We start from the raw sequence: 24,224 nt of genomic DNA, 5'->3' as shown, positions 1-24,224 counted from the left end.
AAGGGAGTGGTTACCCCTTCCCCCAGGGCTGACTGATTGTAAGGGGCCCAGATGCTATGGGTATGCACTCTAACAAGTCATCTTCCTGCAGACACCAACCTTCTACCGTGTGAGCCCCTCCCGTGGCCCTCTGTCCGGAGGCACCTGGATTGGCATTGAAGGAAGCCATCTGAACGCAGGCAGTGATGTGGCTGTGTCCATCGGCGGCCGGCCCTGCTCCTTCTCCTGGTACGGGGTGAGAGGAGTCAGGGGCCACAGGGCTTTCCCTCCTGGCTCTGCTGTCCCCTCCTGTTGCCTGGGCAACAGATATAGAAAACCTGGTTGGGGTGATCACTATGGAAACCTAGAGGCAGAAAAGGTTGCCATGGAGATAGGAGGCCTGCCACCAGACTAGGAAGGGGGTGTGACCTGGCCTCAGTGGGTACTACCTGCTGCCTCCACTCTAGTCTCTCCTAACGAAAGGGGAGCATCTCTCTTGCAAGCAAAATGAAAAAGTATTTTCAAAAAGTTTAATAGAGAAAACAGACATCTTAACAAAAGCCTCAAGGCTTGAAGTGGATAATTTTAGATTAAGGATGATAATGGAACAGCCCTTTAAATATTTTCCTGTGGTAATTACCCGTTATCAGGCTAATCATTGGTGTTTGCAGCCTGGTGGCTGTGGGGCCTCTAGGGTAAGGTGACACAGCCAAGGGGCCGGGCCTCAGCAGGGCAGGTATTGCCTTGCTGACTGCTAATTAAGGTGACCTGTGACCCCATGCCCCAGGCCAGCTCACTGCTGCTAGGAGCAGAGTGTTTTCCAGGTATATGTACAGTAGGAAAGAGGGAGCTGGCTTGTTCAAGGCACTTGGTGGTAGTGGGACTCTGCTCGGAGTCTGGGGAAGGCAGTGGTGACATGTGGAAAGGCTCAGGCGTGTAGTTTAGTCTCTTTGGCCTCCAGAGCAATAGCCTGTCACCTGCAAGGTGTACTTACTGCGAGCCTGGCAGGGTGGGCGAGGATGGCTATCTGGCACTTGTGAGAAGACAGAGGCTTGGCCAGGGTCTCCTGGCAGGATCTCCTGCGAGCAGTAGGCAGGATCCATTTCATCCATCTGCATTTAGGGATGTTGTCATGAGGAGAGTAGGGTGGAGATCAAGAACTACAGCAGTGTAGAGCCAAGTGTAGGTGAGATTCAAGGTGTGGAAGGAGAGGGGCCAGTCAGGGTTCAGGGTAGGACCAGACACTGGTGGCCACTCAAGAGCCAAAGTAGTCCTCACATTAGCCTTCTGAGGGAGGCCCAGGCCTTCCCCTGGGAGCCAGTGCTCAGCCACCATGGAATGTTGCTGATGTGTTGGCATGCTGCTTCCCCATGCCCTCATTCATCTTGACCCCATCGCAGGAGGAACTCTCGAGAGATCCGCTGCCTGACACCGCCTGGGCAGACCCCTGGCAGCGCCCCTATTGTAATCAACATCAACCGTGCCCAGCTCTCCAACCCTGAGGTGAAGTACAACTACACTGAAGATCCTACTATCCTGAGGATCGACCCCGAGTGGAGCATCAACAGGTGGGAGCCTGGTGTGGAGCCAGGAGCACCTGCCGTTCCCCAATGTAGGTCAGGGAGTGCCTCTTCTGGGTGCTCCATGGTGGCTCACTCAGTGGCAGCTTTCTAAGGAAGTTAATCCTGGCAAGAAGTGCTCTGACTGAGCCTTGACCCACCTGCTCATACAGGGAGAGACTGTCTATCTCTCGTACTTCTAGGCCTAGGGCATTGTCTCCTTTCTTCTTCCTTTAGTGGTGGGACCCTTCTAACAGTCACAGGCACCAATCTGGCCACCGTCCGTGAACCTCGAATCCGGGCCAAGTATGAAGGCATTGAGAGGGAGAATGTGAGTGGATGCCCTGTGCCTCCGACCCCCTCCTTCACTCTGTCCTGCTCTGCTGTCCCCCCTCCTGGCCATATGGGTGTTTCCTGGGTCGATAACTACTGCTGCTAACACCCCTGCTTCTGCCTACCCATGCTTACCCGTCTGTGCTGAGGTCTTGAGGAGGAAGTGGTCAGCTAGGGGTGAGCCCTGGCCTCTGGTCTGTCTGGCCCTCAGCCTGCAGAGAACGGGCATCTTGAACATGTGCTTCCTTAGTGCCTAGACCGTTCTCACAGGGAGCTGCCATTCCCAGGGTGGGGCTGTCACTGGGTAGCTGACCCGCAATGGGAGGGCTGGCCTGAGGTCCTGGTGCCTGTGTCCCAGAGCTGCATGGTGTACAATGACACCACCATGGTGTGCCGGGCGCCGTCTATAGACAACCCAAAGCGCAGCCCACCAGAATTGGGAGAGCGGCCGGATGAGATCGGTTTCATCATGGACAATGTTCGCACGCTGCTGGTCCTCAACAGCTCCTCATTCCTCTACTACCCGGACCCTGTACTGGAGCCTCTCAGCCCTACTGGGCTGTTGGAGCTGAAGCCCAGCTCCCCACTCATTCTCAAGGTGGGTCTCAGCCACTGTGAGCTCCTGCTGCAGAGGCTGATGGGCTGAGGCTGGGGACGAGACCTCAGGACTGCCCTCATCTCACTCTGTCCCCTGTAGGGACGCAATCTCGTGCCACCTGCTCCTGGCAATTCCCGGCTCAACTACACGGTGCTCATTGGTTCCACACCCTGTATCCTCACTGTGTCTGAGACACAGCTGCTGTGTGAAGCACCCAACCTCACAGGGCAGCACAAAATCACGGTACGCCCACCAACCTGCCTTCATGCACAGGGCCAGTCCCTGTCACAGCTTAGCTGTGGTCTCCTGGAACCACTTTCCTGACCTACTGTCCCCACCCCCCACTTAAGCAACCCCACCTCTGAGAAAATCCCCAAGGATTTTCTGAGCCCCTCTCACTGCTGGCGGTCCCACTGCTGAGTGCATGTGTGCTGACTACGCAGCCGTTGATCGGCCTGTGTTCCAGCACCTTGCACCTGTTAGCCATTCGTGTCACCTGTGTTGGCCACAGGCAGGTGCTGGGGGTGGCTTAAGGGCTGTTGGACAGGGGCCTCAAGCTCTGAGGAGCCAGTACCCTCTGATCATCTCTGTCCTGTCCTGCAGGTGCGGGCTGGGGGCTTCGAGTTCTCACCTGGTATGCTCCAGGTGTACTCGGACAGCCTGCTGACACTGCCAGCCATTGTGGGTATCGGTGGAGGGGGTGGCCTCTTGCTGCTGGTCATCGTAGCTGTGCTCATTGCCTACAAACGCAAGTCCCGGGATGCTGACCGCACCCTCAAGAGGCTGCAGCTCCAGATGGACAACCTGGAGTCACGCGTGGCCCTCGAGTGCAAGGAAGGTCAGCAAGGAGATCTGTAGGGCAAGAGTCTAGGGGACAGTGGTTGCTGAGACAGTCACCACCACTGAACCCATCTGCTCCTACTAACAGGCTTGGTCCCAGGGAGGTGACAGGTGGTAGACTCATCCTGCTGGTGAAGGGACCACCTTTTCTATAGCTGTAATCTAGGGGATATGCCACCTAATCTTTTGTGCCCTGATTGTCCGGTCTGTAGAATGGACACAGGGAGAATGCCCACGTCCCTGCATGTCACATAGTAGGCAAGAGTGCAAGTGACCATGCTCAGCCCCTGAGAGGCCCAGATGGCCACATGGTTAGCTGGGTACCTGCCCTGTGGACAGCTTTGGTGGACAGGAGGCAGACACGAGCTGAGGCTGGACAGCAGAGGCTATTAGCTCCCACCTGTAGAGGGAGTGTGAACGTCCAGGGTATGTGGTGCCTTCTCTGCCAGCAGCCAGGAGACGAAGGCACAGCACCTCACCATACCTGCTAGGTGTTCCAGAGCCTGCCCTGCCCCTCTGACTCCTGATCACCTCATAGGTGCCCAGTGGGCAACTCCTGTACTGACACCTCACAGCTCTGGAATGTTCTATAGGGCCTGCCACTCTGCCCTGCTTTCTTTCACCTTGAGAGGTGGTATGGACTGAGATAGTGGTGCTGAGGGCCCTGGGAGTACGGTGTGTATAAGGCAGTGGCAATATGAGAATGGCCATGTCTCCCGCTCCACCCAGGCCTGGATCGTGGCTAAAGAACTTCCCGTTCTCACCCACCCAATATTGGAGCCATTGTTGCCCTATTGTGGTTAATCCCACGCAGAAGGAGAGAAGTTTTGTCCTAAACTAGGGAAATTGAGGTACAGAAAGGCACATTGGTTTTTTTAAGGTCAGGACCAGTGATCCTGGCCAGACAGTGGGCAGGATGGGACTCAGAAGGGGGAGGGGAGCGCCAGGCATGCCGTCTCTGACCCCACATCTGGTCACAGCCTTTGCAGAGCTACAGACAGACATCCATGAGCTGACCAGTGACCTGGATGGTGCTGGCATCCCATTCCTTGACTACCGCACATATGCCATGCGAGTGCTGTTTCCTGGGATTGAGGACCATCCTGTACTCAAGGAGATGGAGGTAGGATTGCTAGCTTAGAGGTCCCTAGAGGCTGGTGGGCAGCCACGGCATGGGGGCTGGTATGGCCTTCCAGAGACGTTTCAAGGCTTGGCCAAGTAGGAAGTACGAGGTCAGACCCATGTGGAGCCAGCACAGGGTTGGGACCCTGAGCTCTGAGGCAGGGGCCTGATTTCTGGTACAGGTGGCTTGCCCTGGGTGACACCATTGCCCGTGGCTCACTAGGAGGCAAGAAGAAGCCCCTAGGCATGGATCAGTGCCCCAGGCTTCACCCAGGATAACTGCCCTTTGCCTGAAACCCTGGCTCCTCTTCCTGTGCTAGGCCATGTGGGGCTTTCTGCCTGGGTCTCTCGGGAGATCTACATGCTGAGCTTCACTGTGCAATGAAGGCAACCTGGCTCTCCTGTGTGCTCCAGGCCCAGGTAGCCTCCATGCCACAAGGGGCCTTTCCCCTGCCTGAGCTGTTGGGGTTCTGTGCCTCCAGGTGCAGGCCAATGTGGAGAAGTCGCTGACACTGTTCGGACAGCTGCTGACCAAGAAGCACTTCCTGCTGACCTTCATCCGTACACTGGAGGCCCAGCGTAGCTTTTCCATGCGTGACCGTGGGAATGTGGCCTCACTCATCATGACAGCCCTGCAGGGTGAGATGGAGTATGCCACGGGTGTGCTTAAGCAGTTGCTGTCTGACCTCATCGAGAAGAACTTGGAAAGCAAGAACCATCCCAAGCTGCTGTTGCGGAGGTACAATGAGGGAAGCCTGGCCTATGCATGGGTTGCCATGGGAGTCATGGGGACCTGTGCCTACAGGATGGCAGAAATGACTCCACTCTCATCTGCTGTTCTTCCCATAGGACCGAGTCAGTGGCAGAGAAGATGCTGACCAACTGGTTCACCTTCCTTTTGTATAAGTTCCTCAAGGTAGGTGGCTCTGTGTAGGGTCAGCCGGACCTCAGGGCCCCAGTGAATGGAAGAAAGGGGTGTATTCAGTCAGTGGTGGGCTGTGAGTCCACCCTGGGCTTCTGGCTCTCCAGAGCCCCCAGAGCCTCAGCAGGTCCCATGGGGGCTGGTTGGCTGAACTAGTTGCCTGTACTTAAGAGTCTCAGTAATCAAAAAAAAAAAGAGTCTCAGTAATCACACAGTTGCATGACCTCATGGCCAATGGGATGCATGCATGCCCAGGGAGTATAACCCATGCATGTCGGCCCTAGCCAGTGCTCTGGATTCAGTGACAAGCAGTGCAACAGGGCAAGGATGGGGCTGGTGCAGAATCTGCCAGCCCTGGACAGTCCTTCCCCCTGGAAGATGCTGCTGAGTTCTGACTGTCTGGCCCAGAAGTGGCGGCACATTGGTCTGCTCAGAACAGACCCCTGGTGGGATGCCTCGGCTTAGTGGGAGGAGAGCCAGTAGATAGGATATGGCAGTGAGGAAGAAACCAGGGTGGTTCTGAGGAGTGAGGCAGGACAGCTGGGAACCAGAGATGGAGAAAAGTGACCTGAATGGCACAGAGAGAGCTGGGGAGAAGAGGGTATGTGTGCACAGCAGCCCCCATGATAGTTAGTGGGCACATCTCCTATGGAAGTGCGCCCTGTGGACAGTTATTTACATGCTCATTAAAGCAGGCTCGGTGAAGCAGAAGCAGCAAGGCTGAGCAAAGGCTAAGGCACTCCAGCAGCTGTGCCCATGCTGGGTCTTGACACGTGCTGACCCCTTTTGATCCTCATTCTCCACACCGAGGAGCGAGTGCAGTTCACCCACATTGGGCCTTAGATCCTGAGCCAGCTCTGCAGTGTCTACTGCTACCATGTGGGGAGGCAGGCTGCCTCTGGAAGCTGGCAGGGCTAGCCCTGCACCTGCTACTGTGGGGCAGAGGGAGGGGAACCCGTCAGACATCTGGAACAGCCTCGTGGAGGGGCATTTGTGCCTGAGGCCACTAAGCCACACTTGGGCTTCTTGGTGGGCATTTGCTTTAGAGTGCTTTAGAGTGCTTCAGTGTCTCCTTTCCCTGAGCTGCAGCAGACCCTCCTCCTGCCCATCGCTCTGCCTTCTCTGGAGTCTAGGGCTTGAGTCACATTCTGCATAGCCTTCCAGAGTGGTTTCTTTCACTCATCAGACAGGTTCATCCACCTTTCATGGCTCAATAGTTGGTCTCTTTTAAATATGCCACAATCTTAAGAAATATTTTACTGGATCAAAATAATGCATAATACAGGATTAACTACCTTCTAAACTTTTTTAAATTACTTTTTATTATTATTATTATTATTATTATGTGGGCGTATACCACAATGCACATACGGAAGTCAGAGAACAACTTGCAGGATTTCTTCTTCTACCATGTGGGTCCCAGGGATCAGACTCAAGTTGGCAGGGTTGGCAGCTGGTTCCTTTACTTGCTGAGTCATCTCACTAGCCTCAAACTATGACCTTCGTGCTACAGCCTTCGGGGTGTCTAGTGTACAAGTTACTGGAGTTAATATAGCTGTAAAGTGCAGACCTTGCCACCACCGTCTGTACCGTCTGTCTTGTAAAACTGAAATCTGTTTTCATAAACCACACCTTGTCCCTCTCCCACCCTCCACTGCACCGTCTTTATAATTTCTGCCTCTGAATTTACTGCTGTGGAGATGCCCTCCAAGTGGGATCCTCCATTATGCCTTTGCATTGCTGTTGTGACTGCAGACCTGTGTCTGTTGACAGAGGTATGTGGTTCCTGCATCGCTACTGTGCTTTCCTTTGGGTCAGCTGCTTGTGGTCAGCTACTGACCACAGTATGCAGTGGACAGCTGTCACCGAAATGCAGGTGTGGTAAGCCGTGACCCACTCAGAAGCATGACTGCCCCCTTCCTAGAAGGAGAACCACCCCTCTGACCAGCATAGCTGGACCACACACCCAGCTGTTTGACTGGGGAGGGTGGAAGGGAAAGCAGAGTGTGTGGGTTCCGTCTAAGGCCTCGTGGTCTGAGCCCATCCCCTGCCCACAGATACAGGTGACTAGAACACAGGAGGAGGTAGCTGTTCTGCCCACCTGTCACTACACTGTCAACCGCACTTGTGAGATAAAGGGGCAGGGCCCAACTCTGGTGGCCACAGCCATCAATATTTATCCTAGGTAGGTTTCTGTATTAAAGCAAATGTTTACAGGTAGAAGAACAAGTCTTGTTAAATTTTTGTCTTGAGTTCTGGCTACGTTGACATGTTAGTCTGTACTTGTGGCTTAAATGACACTCCCGTACCTCTCCCCCACCCCAGCCTCCCAGGCTGTAGGTGGCCCCGCCCATCCTGAGTGCTTTTCACAGCGGGTCCTGGTGCTGCGCCCTGCTCCTCACACCATGCACTTTGCCTCATACGTCACCCCCTCTTCTACCCCAGGTAATGTTAGGCCCATATTTTCAGGTAAGCTGGCACACACAGTTTGCCCTCTTGGCCTCTGAATAATGTTCCACAGTGTGAACACCATGTTGTCACTTTCACTGTCCTCTGTCACATTAGCAGAGGGTATTGGGGGAATCTGAATTCTTCCCCAACACAGCCAGCTGTCTGCTGTGGGCTTCCAGAGTGAGCACAGCTGACCAGGCATGCTCATTTGCAGCATAAGATGTGCTGATTTTCAGAATCTTTCCAGGCCTGGGTGCCATGACACCATCACTGCCATTGAGTATATATAGACAGAGGGCACACTGCTTTGACTGCCACTTATTTGACAAGTTAAACATCTTGCTTGACCAGGCACTTTCATCTTTGAAGTCACATTTGTGTGTGTGTGTGTGTGTGTGTGTGTGTGTGTGTGTGTGTGTGTGTGTGTGTGTGTATTTTAAGTATATGGCAAGTTTTGTTTTTTTAAAATACCAACACTCTATCATTTGCAGCTTTTATGCTAGAGGTGAAGTGTGTGGCCTGGGGGAGAGGTCTGCTTTGACTTTCCTTCAGATAGGAAGCTGCTGCCCTGCCTCATTCACTGAGCTGCACTTCTCCTCCATTGCCCCTGTGTGAAAGGACGGTTTTCTGCACCTTTTCAGCAGGGTTGAGGGGACGCGGAGGCCCTACCTTCTGCCTGTCATGGGACAGGAAAATGAGGCGTAGAGAAGGGACAGCCTTGGGCTTAGGACAGCTTCATCTGGGGCCCGCCTCCTTCCTGGGCTCTCTTTCACAGTCTTGGCAGGCCTGGTAGACATGATGGTTGGGCTGGCAGGGGGGCTGCTGCCTTCTGGGTCTGGTGAGCTGCCTGGCTCAGTCTGAGTTTTCTCTAGAAGGTCTGGCTTTTCTGGGGCAGATGCCTTAGTTTTGGGTGGGTCTGCATCTGGCCTGCCTCCTTGGCTCCTTTTACTCTGCTTATGAACCCAAAGGGCAGACATCTAATCTGGGAAACCTTATGAGGTCATGTTTGCCGAAGGAGGCAGCTATTGATGGCTCTGAGTCCCAACCTGCTCCCCCTCCCTCCTACATCCCGGCTGACTTAATGAAGCCAAGTTTGCAAATGAAACATAATTTCAAAGACAGGAGTGTTGTCGCAGGGTCTGGGGATGATCTATGCTCCAGGCCGTTCCTTAGCAGCTGTCTCTTTAATTGCCTCAGATGCTAACAAGGGGCTAGAGCATCTGGGTACAGGAGCACAGTCACCGTGGGCTTGCCAGGGGTCCACCTGGGCCAACCTCTTACCTGGGCACTCTGAGCCAGGGACCCCTATAAGGACCGACACCAGCAGTCTGGGCTGGGCCTTCAGGGCCATGGGACTAGCCTGAGCTCCAGCCAGCTGCTTTCCTCGCCTTGCTGAGAGTAATGTGATAGTTTTTCCTTCGTTCAGCTCAGTCAGCAGTGGCTGTCACCCTCACTCTTGTGCCATGGCTCTCAGAGTTGACTGCTTCAGTCCAGGATCTGGGAGGAGCTAAGGGAGGATAGGGATGGGGCAGAGACTCTGGGATGAGGCGCAGCTGCAGTGCAGAGAGCCAGATGATAGGTGGCTGCAGAGAAGAGTAGTGCAGGCCCTCGCCAGGTGTGCAGAGCCCATCCCACCAACCCCCGTTTCTCCTTGGCACTGGGCTGTGGATTCATTTGCCCCTTGGTGTCGGGGAGCTTCAGGAGTCAGCATGTTTGTGCTGGTGATTGCAGCAAAAGCATGGCCTTAGTGATTCTGGACTTCTGGCTAGACAGGTCCCTAGACATCCAGCAGATCATGATCACACCTGTGTGCAGTGAGGGCCAGGTTCACCAAGGAGACTGCAGGCCTTAGTCTTCCTGCATGGTCATGGTGGCCACGTGCAGTCCCTTCCCCTGCACCACCACACTTGGTATAGCAAGGTTTTCTGTGTCCAAGGCATAAGGACACTGGGGCTGTCACTAGATTTCCTTGCCCGGTGCTGGCTCCAGAGATAGGCTTACCTCCTAAGAGGAGATGGAGTTGTTGGGAGCAGCTAGATAGCCCTTAAAGGGCTGACTAGGTCCTGGCCCAGCCTGACACCCTACCACCCACACAGGAATGTGCTGGGGAGCCCCTCTTCATGCTGTACTGTGCCATCAAGCAGCAGATGGAGAAAGGCCCCATTGACGCCATCACAGGGGAGGCCCGCTACTCTCTGAGCGAGGACAAGCTCATTCGGCAGCAGATTGACTACAAAACCCTGGTGAGCCCCCAGTCCCAGGTCCTCCCCTCCCAGTGAATAGAGTAAGCAGGGCTAGCAGAAGCCAGGGATGGGGCTGAAGCTACTGTACCACCCTCCTCACACACAGACCCTGAACTGTGTGAACCCCGAGAATGAGAACGCTCCTGAGGTTCCTGTGAAGGGGCTGAACTGCGACACCGTGACACAGGTCAAGGAGAAGCTATTGGACACTGTATACAAGGGTGTGCCTTACTCCCAGCGGCCCAAGGCTGGGGACATGGACCTGGGTGAGTGGCGGGCAAGTGTCCCTGATGGTAGGAGGTGCCCACTAGAAGGTGCACAACAGATAGTCTGCAAGGGAGGTGACAGGGTAAACTTGAGTCTGCAGGCCCTAGGACACTGGTGGAGGCCTGACAAGAGAGAGGCTGTGAATTTGGTAATTCTCTGGGAAGCCAGGGCGGTCATGGCTGAGGTCTTTTTGCATTGGGGAAGTTGAAAGAGGTATGACACAGCTCTGGGATCCTGTAGCAGATGTGGCTGGAAAGGGTGGGCCTAGAATCTAGGTAAAGCAGGGCCTACCTCTTGCCTCATCCAGGCAGCAGATGAAAGGCCAGCCCCATGGGCAGACTGTGCCACCTCTGAGCCAGTGAATGGAGCTTTCCAGTGGAAGAGCCTCAGCTTGTTACTCTATCCCAGGCTCTTCCTGCCATCATGTCTTTCCCCACGCCGTGTTCTATGTGCCTTGGGTAGCAGGGAGGGCCACCTCCAATATCCTGTTTCCTATAGAGTGGCGCCAGGGCCGCATGGCACGCATCATCCTTCAGGACGAGGATGTCACCACCAAAATTGACAATGACTGGAAGAGGCTGAACACACTGGCTCACTATCAGGTGACCCTGCCATTCAGGGGCCGGGCCACCCAACTCTGGCCATGGTGTGGGCTTCCCTTCCCTTACACTGGAACATGCCTAGCCAGGTGTGCACTGTGCCATGCCCAAGGGATTATCTGCCCTGGAGCCACCCTGATGGAGACTGAGAGTGGTGACATGATTTGCCACCAGGGTTGTCTTTAGGTTCCCCCAGGTTGGGCAGGACGTCTTAGTGGCACCCTGGGAACTTGTATCCTTGATATCTGCCCTCAGGTGACGGATGGATCATCGGTGGCACTAGTGCCCAAGCAGACATCTGCCTACAACATTTCCAACTCCTCCACCTTCACTAAGTCCCTCAGCAGATACGGTGAGCAGCCAACAGGGTTGCAAGCAGGTAGTGGGTGGGTGTGGACCTGGATGGGGTCCCCTTCCCAGTGCACTGCCATAGTGCCTTGGGTGCCAGAACTAAGGGGACATGGCTGTGGCGTGTCACTGGGCTCTGGCCTTTCCTTTAATTCTGAAGCAGTGCCTTTTCCCATAGCCTGAAACCAAGCAACCTCATGGTGATCGTGTGGCCACAGTGGCCATCCCCCAACACACCTAGAAGGAACCTTGATACCCCAGATTCTGAGGGAAAACTGGCCAGGGTGGGACAGGGTCTGGCCCTGAGTAAGGGACACAGCTCTGCCAGCTGACAGGCTATTCCTGCAGAGAGCATGCTGCGTACAGCCAGTAGCCCTGACAGCCTACGCTCACGAACACCCATGATCACGCCAGACCTGGAAAGTGGAACAAAGCTGTGGCACCTGGTGAAGAACCACGACCACTTGGACCAACGTGAGGGTGACCGCGGCAGTAAGATGGTCTCTGAGATCTACCTTACAAGGCTGCTGGCCACCAAGGTAGGTGTATAGGGGTACAGAGCACGGGGCCAGATCCAGGCTTCCTACAGACCTGTCCAGGTCACCTAGGAGACTGGTGACCTGGGCAGCCCTGAAGCTCAGTGCCTCGCCCTACAGGGAACACTGCAGAAGTTTGTGGATGATCTGTTTGAGACCATCTTCAGCACAGCCCATCGTGGCTCCGCCCTGCCTCTGGCTATCAAGTACATGTTTGACTTCTTGGATGAGCAGGCTGACAAGCACCAGATCCACGACTCTGATGTGCGCCATACCTGGAAGAGCAATTGGTGCGACTGCCACAGGGCTGGGGCTGCCAGGGGCCAGGCGTAGGGGGCTGGGCCCTGCAGTGCCGAAATCTCCCTGGGCCTTCCCAGCTTCCAGCCCTGGACCCCACCACAACCCTAGTATTCTAGCCTGTAGGAAACCCCTGAGGGGCTGCCATGTGAGAAACAGAGCCTGGTGAGTCAGAGCCAGTTGATAGCACAGCGGAAGTACCAGCCTCTGTTCAGTGATGTGCAGTGCTGGCATCTGTGGATAGAGCTGGCTCTGAAAGGCCACATGTCAGTAAGTGTGGAGCTGTGTATTTCAGGTGAGAGTTGAGGGCACCCCAGACCCGAGTGGATCCACTCCAGTGCTTCCTGTGACTGTTGTTGTACTTAATCCTGGCCTGCCTTTTCCCAGAAGAGACCACCTATAATTGTGGGTTAGCCTTGGTGCCTGCAGCCTAGCCATGGGCCCCACAGCCCCCTGCCCCTAGTCAGGCTGCTCCACATTCTCTGGTTTTGGCTGACAGGCTTCTGCTGTGTGCAGCCCTGACCCAGCAGGCTCTGCCTCTGTGTGTAGTCTTCCCACCCCCATAGCTCACAACTTTAGAGGATGGCCACTTGGGCTGAAGACTGCTCAGTTGACTTTCTTCCCCCACAAGGTTGGACACTGTGTCACCAGACTCCTACTCTGCATTCCCACCAGGGCATACCTTCGCATCCTCACCCCTTGTTAACTCCTTCCTTCTGGGAGTTATGCTCTGACCTCCAAGTCAAGTTGGCCATCAGCCAATGTGTGCTGGATGGTCCTGGCCTTTGCCCAGACCCCTGTACGCCTTCCCTTCTCTCTCAAGATTCCTCTTGGCTTTTACCTGTTGCCACCCTCCAGGGCTGTGGGAGCCTAAGACCCAGGTCCATCTGTGCTGCCTGTCACCGGGCCCAGCAAGGGAGGAACTGTGGGGCAGCACTGCCCAGAAGTGCTTTGCTGTACAGAATTTTCTAGATCTACTCTAGAGCAGCTGCCTCAGCCATGTGGAGTTACCAGGCTTTTGGCACAATCCTCTGGTCACCAACAACAGTGTCATTTAGTTTCTGTTTGAACAGCATGTGTTATAATTGGGTACTCGGCCAAGGCTGTCTGAGACCTTGTGGGGCATAGAGGGTGGGTGTTAAGGCATATGTCTTTGGACTGTAGCTGAGCACAGGAGCAAGATATGAACCAGTGTGCGAGCCTCAGGGACGGCCCTCGTCCATAAGCTGGACACCTGGAGAGATGCTCTGGGAGGCACTAGGTTGTGGGTAGCATGCCCTGTCTGGCCAGTGGGGTAAGGAGCCTGGCCCACTTGAGCAGTCTCCTAGCTGCTGTCCAGAAGGGGAGCGGGGTGCAGAGCAGCCCTCCTGAGCACAATTGGGCCTGCTTGTCCACAGCCTGCCGCTGCGCTTTTGGGTGAATGTGATCAAGAACCCGCAGTTCGTGTTTGACATCCACAAGAACAGCATCACAGATGCCTGCCTCTCGGTGGTGGCGCAGACCTTCATGGACTCCTGCTCTACGTCAGAGCACAAGCTGGGCAAAGACTCACCCTCCAACAAGCTGCTCTATGCCAAGGACATTCCCAACTACAAGAGCTGGGTCGAAAGGTGGGTGATCAGCAGGGTCATGTAGCCTGGGGCCACAGGTTGGTGGGTGGGTAGGTCCTGTGACCCCACCCATGCCAACCCTGCCACCTACTGCTGTCAGGTACTATGCTGACATTGCCAAGATGCCCGCCATCAGTGACCAAGACATGAGCGCCTACCTGGCAGAGCAGTCCCGGCTGCATCTCAGCCAGTTCAACAGCATGAGCGCCCTGCACGAGATCTACTCCTACATTGCCAAGTACAAGGATGAGGTGCGCACCCCCACCCCAACCCCAGCTCCGCCTGCAGCTCAGAACTCGCCCAATACCTGCTTTGTTTCTTCACCTGCCCACCTAGCTTTTCCTGGGGTAGTAAGGAAATCAGAGGTTCTGGGCACACAGAAGGGTCTCTAGGGCAGGAAGGGAGACGGGGTGACAAGGTGCCAGTGTCTGCCTGGGGTGCATAGCTGTGGGCCTATAACAGATTTATTGGGCTGGATGATATTTCTGGGGCTCGGCCATAGGCTGTCAGTGTCTTCTGACTTGAAGTGGGACCGCCAGGAAACTCCTTGTCCTTTGCCAATGATCAGGTCCCCTGACTCATCTCTCTGGGGTGACTTGTCTCTGACTCTGGGCTGGAGTTTATGGGTACAGATAGCTAGATACTGGGCATGTGTGGGCAGTGCTAAGACACTGAGACAGAGTGGGCCTGGCTGGCTGAGATCCAGGGAGACCACATGGCTGAGCTAGGGTCCACCTGGGAACAGGCAGAAGATGTACACAGGCCAGGGTGCCCTGGGTGTACAGGCTTTGAGCTTGGCTGTGTCCCTGAGCCAGATGGATTGTGAGAGGTCTAGAGGCAGAGAGGCTGTGCTGAGCCAGGCTGCTGTGGCACCCTGTCCCACCCTCCGTGAGAAGCCACAGGGACAGGTCTAAGGCCGCGGAGCTATGGGCTCAGAAGGGCTCTAGGCACCAAACCAGCCATGCAAAGGTCATAGGCTGTAGTGATTGAGAGCACAGGATGGGTCACTGAGCCTGGATTCCCATAGACTGAGGTATGGGGAGTCAGGTGACTGGAGGTAGGGGTGTGATACTCAAGAGCATACGAAACCCAGTGACGAGAGCGAGCAGAGACCATGCCACAGCAGAAGGCAGGGAGTGGAGCCCTACCCTAGGAGGCACACAGAAGCCTGAGAGGGTGGTGGGAGAGACCAGAGCCAGAGCCGGGTGATGAGGGTGAAGTGAAGACCTTGGGACTCACCCTGGAGTGCTGTAGTACTTTGGATCCGAACTGTTTGCACAGCTAGGACCTGGTAGTCAGGCCTTGAATGATTGCTCCAAAGTCCCCCAAGGCACACACTGGGCACAGCCCATGTCTGTGGGTAGCCAGCCCTGACCCTAACATATCCTCGGCCCCCGCAGATTCTGGTGGCTCTGGAAAAAGATGAGCAGGCTCGAAGGCAGCGGCTTCGGAGCAAACTGGAGCAGGTGGTGGACACAATGGCCCTGAGCAGCTGAACCCTGGAAGTGACCACCCAGCAGAAGGCAGGAGGGCAGCTGAGGAGGACCTAGGAGACAGCCCTTGTCTGCCTGTACTGAGTGCCAGGTGTGGGACTGCAGTTGGGTCCTGGCCCTCGCCTTTCTCTCCCTGCCATGCAGGGTCGCGTTTTACCGCTGTGGATGTGAGGGTTGCTGCTGGGCCACCTCTGTGCCTAGGGCTTGCTGCCTTAGGGCAAGGATTGCACAGCGTGGCTAGTCCTGCCCAGGGATCTTTGCTGCTTGGCAAGAGCTGCTGGTGGCCTTCCTGGGAGAGAGGTGGCCTCTGAGGGGCCGAGGTAGAAGGCTAGGCCCTCCAAAGGGAGGGCAGTAGGACAAGGGGCTGGACCAATTTGCAGTTCCTGGCTTCTCCAGATGCTACCAGCGGGCAGAGTCTGAGGGAAAGGTGAGATGCCCAGGGCTGGGCCAAATGAGTCACAGCCTGGGGCTGTCGCACCAGCCTCTACTCTAGCAGCTCGTGCTTGCCACCACCCTCAGATTCACCGCGTGCTGTGCGCGGCCAAGGCTGGAGTGCCACATCCTTCTGCTGGGGAGAGGCCCTACTCCCCTCCTATGGAGGGCCTGCAGACCCCACTCCCAGGTGACATGCGGACGAAGGCTAGGCGATCCCCTCTCTGTCCTCAGGGCTGTGCCTCTGGGAGCCTCTGTGCCTGGGGCTCCGGTCAGAGTGCATGTTCCCATTATTTATTCCCCACCTCCTGCTCCTGGCGCAGCCCACCATGGAGCCCAGGAGGATAGCAGACCACCATCCCTCCATCCTCTGTGCCCTTTCCTGCCCCTGACACTCCCCGTGGCTTCCAGTCTGGCATCTCAGCAGTGTCCTGGCCCCTCCACAGTGGGACATCTGGGTACTGCTTTTAAGGGAACAACAAATCCTGCTGCATTCTACCCTGGGGGGTGGGGGTGCAGTGACCCAAGGGACCGGAAGTCAGCTGTGTCCGCCTTTGCCCTCAAGGAGCAACAACACATTTTTAATGGACCCTGTACATATATATATGTATGTGTGTGTGTATATATATATATATATATGTATATATGTGGCCCCAGCCCCAGGAGGGTGCTGTACAGTTTCTTGAGGAAGGAGACAGGGGAAGGCAACTGAGGAGGAACCCAGGTGGAAGAGAGCAAAGCCAAGGGCCCTGGAGCTGCCATCTGATGTGGCCTCTGCTTCCCGCAGACAAAGAAGCCACTGCCCAAGATCCCCGGTGCCCCGAGCTTCGGGTGCAGAGGCTGTGGACCTGCATGACTGTGCTAGCGTTTAGTCTGAGTTGATCTTTTCAAACTGCAAGTGTTGAATACTAGAGGTGGTTAGACCCTTTTTTTTTTTTTTTTTTAATTTTTTTTTTAATTAGTCATTGGAAAAGCAAGCGATCGGCCTATCCCCTTTTGAAGTTCACTTTTTTGATGGTACTAAAGATTATAATGGATTTTAAGGGACAGCTAACTGTGGCCAGGCCCAGCCTCAGTGCTGGGGACAGCACACCCCACACCCATGGGCTGCTAGCCTTGTGGTCCTTCACACTCTAAGCTGGGGAGCCAGGTGGGACAGGGTGGAGGTCAGGTAAGAGCTGCGCCTTTAGTTGCTGTGGAGCAGGCGCAAGGACTCAGGGAGCCCCTCCTCCAGGATTGTCAAGGCCTGGGCACCCTGGGCCATGAGCTCTGCTCAGACCCCACCTCATCTGTGTGGCTCACTCCTTGGGCCGATACTGAGGTCAGAGCCAAGGCTAGCTGGCCTGGATATAGCCGTTTCTCAGTAGCCCCTGTTGTCGCCTAGGGTTTTACCCATGGACATACTCCTCTTCCTTGTGATGCCTCTGGGCTGTGCCTGGGTGGGAGCCTCAGTTTCCTGTAAAGTCTTCCCTGGATGTGGGCTTCAGATGGAAGCCCCTCGTTCTTCCAGCTCTGCCTGGACCACGCACAGCTTCTAGGCTCGATGCCTTCACTATCTCCCACCATCCTGCCCAAGGCCCCCAGGCTCCCTCAGAATGGGCCAGCTTCACTCTACCCTACCGAGCCACCTCACCTGTGTGAGTGTCGAGTGGGTGGTGAGGTGGCCTGGAGCAGCGTCCCCAGGGCATCTGTTCGCAAGCACTTTAGCATATCTGTTTACATGCGAGCTGCCCTAGCTGTTCTCGGCACAGCCATCAGGGCCAGGCCTCACCTCCCTGCCACTCCCGGACTAGGCTCTGACATCTGCTTGTCCTTGGTCTTTGGTACCCTGCAAAGGGCTCCACTCCGGCCTCAATATGGCTTGAGTTGAAGCCTACTGTGCACTGGGTGGTGGATACTCAGGGCCCAGGGAGGTGGCCAAGCCTATGCCAGCCAGCCTGGCTCTAACACTCCTGGTACTGCCGTGCTGCCATGGGCCCCATCCCCCAAAGCCTAACTTCCTGCCTGGTCTTTCCCTGTGCACCCAGACTCCGGAGTGCCTGGGCCTTTACAAGCTGGACCTAGGTGCCTGGCCTCCACATGCCTTGGGCTGGCCCTGTGCTTTCCAGCTGCCCTGCCCTCTTACGGTTGGACAGCTAAATAGGACAGCAGGGATGAGGGCTTTGATTGTTCCCAAGAGGCACAGCATTGAGTTCCAGGCACAGGCCAGCAACAACCTCTGTTGATACAGAGGGGCCCGACCGCCACCCCCTACTCCAGTTCACCCAGTTTGGATCTGGTGGCTCACATCGGTGCTACACAAGCTAGACTAGATATATTTAGAGAGAGAAAGATATTTTTAAGGTGAAGCCCATGATTAGCTGTCCTTTAATGCCGCAGAACACTCCCTATACTCCCCCCCCCACCCAAAAAAAAAAAACCGGTCATTTGGACGGTCTGAGTAGAGCAGGCCTCGGCCGTTGCTTCTCTGGAGGGAGGCGGCAGGGCCGACACGCTCAGCCATCAGATGTGTAAATAGACGGCTATTTCCTATTTTACGGCTCTTCAGGTTTAGTACTTGTAAATAAACACACATTAAGGAGAGATTAAACATTTTTGCTAAAGCTTGTGTCTCTGGGTCATATTTTAGTGGGGTGGGGATCTAAGAGGTGACCACAGAGTTTATCATGTCCTTGGGGTAGCACTTCAGGGTGGCAGCAGCGCCCCCAGACTAGGGTCTCGGCATAAACCTGCAGGGGCAGTCACCGGAAACCTAGTAGGCCCATGTGTCACATAAGTTTCATCTAATACTGAAAACGAATAGCATACCCCCCTTATTTGAACAGAGGGAACCTCAGTGGTAGCCGGTGTGGCAGAGCCAATGTGCAACCCTCACTGGGAGCATACCCATATATAAGGCAGGGTCCCTGACGCCCTGTTAACCTAAAATGCAGATTCTGTCCCTGGGGCTTAGAGCAGCCCAGAAGTGCATACGCGACCCAGGCCTATGGCCTTGGGGTCCTGAGTTGCCCACAAAGGGCTGTAAGCATTTCCCTAGTGCTCGGCCAGCAGCCTCTCCGCCATGGCCTTGCACTAAAGAGCCTGGGCTGGAACAGCCCTTTTGCACACTCATTCAGTTAATCTCTGCTGTTGTGTGACTTGGCTCAGGTGCCCCATCTTGCCCTTCTCAGTTTGCCAGAATGTGTGGACTTGGGTACAGTAGCACTGGAGGCAGCTCTTGCTGGCTGTGGAGGCATAGTGCCTCCCTAGGACTATCTTAATACCTAGGACCCGTGTCTGAGGAAAGTTGTGTTCACCCATTGCACAAGGCCAGGGAGTAGGCTTCCCAGGGGCCTGTGAGGTAAGACTGTCCTCAGAGACAACCTGGAGAGAAGAGGTCCCAGGCCACACTGGTCCCCATGGGCTCTGATGGCATTCCATAAACCACAGTCAGTGCTTCTCCAGTCCCAGCTGGTCTGTCCTGTCAGCCTGCTCAGTATTTAAAAAAAAAAAGGCAATGTAATCACCATGAAATTGCATGGGAAACAGATTTAGCAAATGTGGTCCCGTTTGGGGTGTGACATGCCCCGTTTCTGTCTCTTGAGCCCTCCCGACTTTCTGGCACAATCAGCTCTGCCTCAATTACCCTCGTTAGGCTGCCAAAGGGCTCCAGCCCCACCACCCGGGAGTGAGGCAAGCTCTCAAAGCAGCAATCAGCGCCCCTGCACGGGGTGATCAAGCGTGATTAGGGCAAGCAGGGTCTGATTGCCACACAGCTTATAGAAGGTGGCAATCCATCCATGCAGGGCTGTGGTGGCTCTGAACACACAGGGCAGTCACAGGGTCTGGATGGGTGGCAGAGGCTCAAGGCCAGTCCTCAACTCTGGATCAAGAGGGTTTTTTTTGTTTGTTTGTTTGTTTTTCCTGCGTTTCCCTCCTGGGTCCTAGAGCAGCCATAGCTCCTCTAGAGACAAAGCAGTAAACTGGGATGAAAGCCAGGTCAGAGGTATGAGGAAGATGCCTGCTGATAGACTCAAGTGCATGGAGGAAGTCTAGCTGAGGCTCCGAGGGCCAGCCAAGAGCAGGAGAGGGCCTTGGGAAAGAATGGAGACCTGCCAATCATATAGTCCCAGAGGAAGGAGTGACCTAGGCACCAGGGCCAATGTGAAGAGTGTGAGGCAGAAGCCGGGACAGGCTACCTGCAGAGGAATGGGGATGCCAGCCCAAAGCTGACTTAGGTTTGCTCTGGGTGGCTACAGGGCTGAGGCACCTGCAGTAGCACAGATACATCCACTGGGGGTGCTGTGTGGCAGTCATCTCTGGCAGGTGGCTGTTGTAGGCTCTAATTATCCTTGAGGTGACTGGCCACATCTAGCTGGCCACCTAGATGTCCTGGAGTGAGGTTCTCAGAGACTATAGCCTCATCGAGCTGTGGTGGGTCCAAGGTACAGTATAGGGCAGATCTGATCATAGCCCAGGCCCTGGGGATGGTTGTTCATTCAGTGTGGTCCCAGCTAGCAGCAATCAGCCAAGGTTGACTAATTTTAAAGTAGGCCAGGGACAAAGGTGAGATACCTGTTCCAAGGGACCCAGGACACCTAGGTGGGGCCTGAATTCATTCTTAGACTGCCCTGGCTCGTGAAGCCCTTTTCTGTGGTGAGGCCCTCTAAGGGCAGTGCCCAGGAACCCACACACACTAGGAGGTAGATGAGGCCTCCATAAGAATGCAGGCACCGTAGCTACCATGTTGGGAAACTTGCCTGATGTTCATTGAAGGGGCTGCTGGGAGCCAGGTTTTCTGGCCATGCTGGCTGTATCCAGCTCATAATCCACCCTAATAAACACCCAGACGTGTCCCTTAAAGGTGCCCTTCAGTTTGCAGTGTGGTGGGGTAGGTGAGACAGCTGTTTGACTTTTACGAAGATGCAGGAATGTACCTGGCTTCATTCTTGCCTGGTAATTCCAGGTTATTCTATGAGGCCTTAAGGACACCATCTTTCTCCTCCCGTCTCTCACATCTTCCCAAATCAGTCCCCTGGTGGTTGTTGAATTGCCGAAATGTGCCCCTTTGGTCCAGGTGGGGATTTCATTAGCCATCCTTAGGGTAGCTGCAGCCATCCATTTGAACCAATTCATCTGGCCTTAAGGAGACACTCTGGTTGGCTGGACACAGACAGGCACACGCCCAGGAGAATGGCCTGGGCATTGGGTTCTGTGAATCATTCAGAACGGTCCCCATGCACACACAGGTCCTGACCTGCACAGCCCTAAGCCTGACTTCTTCGGCATTGTGACATTCTTTCCTGGAGAGAAAAGGGAGGCTCCTAAGACTCATGACCCCCTTCCCAAGGTCAAATAAGCAGTGACAATTTCTGAGAAAGAGACTTTCCCGAGGAACTGCCTGGATGTTGTGCAGAGAGCTTCAGGAATGCAGATTCCTAGAGTGGTCACACATGCTAGGGCAGCTGCCACCAAGTCACCCGTGCTCTCGCAAGTAACACCAGTAAACTTGATGGTTCACTAAGTGGGACTTGGGTGGAACTATGTCTTTGGTCAGTCATTGGTGCCCAATGGAGACAAGTAGTTGTGCTATCTTGGATTCTTGCCCTACCCTGCCTCCAAGAATGGAGCGAGCAGACAGAAGAGGGAATGAGGGGACTTAAATTGCCACACAGGAGTGAAGAGTCACCTAATAGGAAGTAGGAACTCTGAGACCCCCAGTGGCGGCAGGATACCAACCAAGAGTGATAGCAGGAATTACAGCTCCGTGTTCCTAGCAGGCGTGAGGATACCAGCCCGGAGATTGTCCGCAAGCTTAGAGCTCCAGGGTTTCTGATGCCATCAGGCATGGGAGTCTATGACAGGACTGTCCTCCTTGAAATTTGAGGGCAGTCTTCCCTCTCCACAGAGGACCTGGAAACTTGGCTAGAGCCAGGACCTGGGCTCTGAAGCCTTCTTTGCTTTTTCAAATGATGCTGCAAGGAGTCGTTGTCTAGAGGTTCATAACTCTCTTATAGAAGGCCAGTGAACTCTGATTGGCTGAATGTACATGCATGCAAATAAGAAATAAAAATGGGACCAACCAGGGAAGAGCTATCAAACCCAAAAGAGGAAAGAGAAAACCCGCCCACGTCTGAGGAATGCCACCCCCCACCCCCATGTCTCAAAAGGAAGCTGGAAAGGTGGGAATCTCCCGGCAGCTTTCCCGTTTGGTGCATTGCCAGCGGTTGAGCTTGTTTAAGGATCCTGGGGGCTTGAAACCAGCCAGCCTGATCAAAAGCCCGAGCTGTTCAATGGTCTCTGGGGGCTTCCTAACACAGCCTGCTGCATTCCAGGGTTCCTGTGTGGGCTTTGCATCAGCCAGGTGCTGTGTGTGTGTGTGTGTGTGTGTGTGTGTGTGTCAGACAGACAGACAGAGTGTGTGGTCATCTAAGAAGGAAGAAGGCACCTGTCTGTCAGATGGTAGCAGAGGGACTACCATCTTGTTTGTCCCTGCACCACTCCAATCAAATGTGACTCCTGGCTGTCAAGCATAGCCCAGCCAGTTCTCTGGGCTATTTATTTTGAGTGTACCCAGCACTATCTTCAATCAAGAAATATTTGTTCACATCTTTGGACTAGAACAGAAACGGGGCTCTTCTCGTCTGTGAGCCCTGGTTTCAGGGTCACTCCACCATCTTCCCCGCAGCGTGGGTCTGCTTGCCATCCTTAGCCTGAACTGTCTGTCCTGCTGCTTCTGCCTCCCTTTACAGATGCCCTCATTTTGCCAAGCTGCCTGGGAGGGCCTCCTGCTGTAGTCCCATGTCCTATCTGCATGATAGGGAACTTATTACAACCCAGTGGTGCCAAGGCCACACAGACTGGGGCCCAGAAGCCCAGGCTGGGAACCTGGAAGGCTCCCTGAGGAGATGAGACATTCCTCCCACTTTTTGCTCATTGGCCAAGACTGAAAGGATCCAAGGAAGGACACACAATTTTCACTCAAGAAAGAGCCTTATGCTGGCAAGATAGGCTCAGCTGGTGAAGACACATATTGAAATTCTAGCCCTGGAACTCATATGTGCCCCTCCCCCGCCCATAGGTAGGTAGGTAGGTAGGTAGGTAGGTAGGTAGGTAGGTAGATAGATAGATAGATAGATAGATAGATAGATGGATGAATTTAATAACATTTTAACAGTTTAGACCCAAAATCCCGTTTCTCTCTCTAGGAATAAATGACTTATATGCACTCGTGCTAGTCCTTACCCAGGGTTAGGGTGGGAGTAAGGGGAAAGCTTGTTTAAAAAAAAAAAAAAAAAGTCAAAGAGACTGACTTTCTATTTGAAGCATCCCAGTGGTGGGTAAGCTTCCTTGAGTGCCATGGGCAGAGTTCATGGGGAGAGATTAAGGGGGGGGGGGGGCTCAGGTCAGGCAAGAAAGGCCCTGCCTCTCCTGGTGGAACTGAGGAGAGGGCTGCCAGCTGTACAAGGTGTCCCTTCCTGGGGTAGACTGTGGTGTAGAAGTTTGCTGCCGCCTATCAGGGTTCAGGAGTCAACCAGGAGCCTAGTGAAGGAGGAGGAGGCTGCTGGGGGCTGAGGACTGCCAATCATGGCCATTCAGGGATGAGGGACTGTAGGCTTGGCCTTTTTCCGAGCCTGCTTTATGCTTATACCTCCCTTCCATCCCACCTCCCCTAGATAGGAGAGAAAAGAGGTTAATGGGAACAGGAGAAGTTGACCTTTTTGGACTCAGTTCCTGGAAGCAATTCCGTTGGTGTAGCCAGCAGGATTTCAGCAGACCAGCAATTCAACCAAAGTTGCTGCTGGAACCTGAAACAGCAGCCGGAACCAGGAGCCCTGAAGTGGTCTCTGGAGCGGTTCTCTCTAGGAGCGTCTCAAAGTGGAGTGATGAATAGCCAAACAATACCAAGACCCAAAAGCCCCGCTTCCTGTTTTGCGCCCGAGTCTGTACTCCTCTCAGAGTCTGTACTAGGATGTGTTTCAGCTGGCGAAAACCAAGGCCCCGCATGAGGTGGTTCATCATCTATTGGATAAACACCACCTGATCTCTCACAAGTCTGTTCCCCATCTCACACTTGGGATCAAAACAAAAACATGTTTACATCCACTACAAGGGACAGAAGAGAGTCACGACTTTAGAGTGTTGCGAGTGGAGCTGAGGAAGCCCTGAGTGGGTGGCATCCTGATGATTGTCTATTGTTGACATGGGCATGGCCATGTCAGGGACCCCACACCCTCAGGCCTGTGGGTTATCAGCAAAGCCATTACCCATGTGGGCCAGGCTCGAGAGGGATGGCAAAGCTCTCCTCAGGAGTCTGAGGAGGTGTGTTTAAGAATAATTATCAGTGTGTGTAAAGCAACTGCAATGTCCTCCCAGGACGTCCTGCAGACACCACAGAAACTAGCAAAACCCCTGCTGTCAAGCTGTACCTAATTAACATGCTAGGGCAGCAGAATTCCACTGGACCCCAACTTTACTGGATGTCTGTCTATCTATCCTTTCTACATTCCCTCTCTGTTCCTAGTTAGGGTTCTAGGACCCAGGCTGCGTGGGACATGGCACCCAAGAGAACAGTCGATGCTCATATCACCCATAGGGCACGCAGTGCTTAGCCTG

General features: G+C 54.5%; 1 protein-coding gene across 1 annotated transcript in view; it reads left to right on the top strand.

Annotated features, from left to right (window-relative positions):
• Plxna1 (plexin A1) overlaps positions 1–17,276 on the top strand; it is a 45,614-nt gene extending 28,338 nt beyond the window's left edge. Inside the window, exons 15-32 of the mRNA XM_051154894.1 lie at positions 92–228; positions 1,380–1,547; positions 1,776–1,869; positions 2,230–2,469; positions 2,569–2,712; positions 3,073–3,307; positions 4,290–4,432; positions 4,914–5,170; positions 5,281–5,347; positions 9,901–10,047; positions 10,154–10,313; positions 10,813–10,916; positions 11,169–11,265; positions 11,610–11,800; positions 11,918–12,087; positions 13,492–13,704; positions 13,805–13,955; positions 15,105–17,276. Coding sequence (XP_051010851.1) covers positions 92–228; positions 1,380–1,547; positions 1,776–1,869; positions 2,230–2,469; positions 2,569–2,712; positions 3,073–3,307; positions 4,290–4,432; positions 4,914–5,170; positions 5,281–5,347; positions 9,901–10,047; positions 10,154–10,313; positions 10,813–10,916; positions 11,169–11,265; positions 11,610–11,800; positions 11,918–12,087; positions 13,492–13,704; positions 13,805–13,955; positions 15,105–15,200 — 2,814 coding nt within the window. The 3' untranslated portion in view covers positions 15,201–17,276. The remainder of the gene's footprint in view (positions 1–91; positions 229–1,379; positions 1,548–1,775; positions 1,870–2,229; positions 2,470–2,568; positions 2,713–3,072; positions 3,308–4,289; positions 4,433–4,913; positions 5,171–5,280; positions 5,348–9,900; positions 10,048–10,153; positions 10,314–10,812; positions 10,917–11,168; positions 11,266–11,609; positions 11,801–11,917; positions 12,088–13,491; positions 13,705–13,804; positions 13,956–15,104) is intronic.
• Positions 17,277–24,224: the final 6,948 nt, after the last annotated feature.

This window comes from Acomys russatus, chromosome 13, assembly GCF_903995435.1.
Source record: "Acomys russatus chromosome 13, mAcoRus1.1, whole genome shotgun sequence".
Taxonomy (NCBI): Eukaryota; Metazoa; Chordata; class Mammalia; order Rodentia; family Muridae; genus Acomys; species Acomys russatus.
The sequence above is the reverse complement of the archived record's forward strand: the minus strand, read 5'-3'. Positions and strand labels throughout refer to the sequence as shown.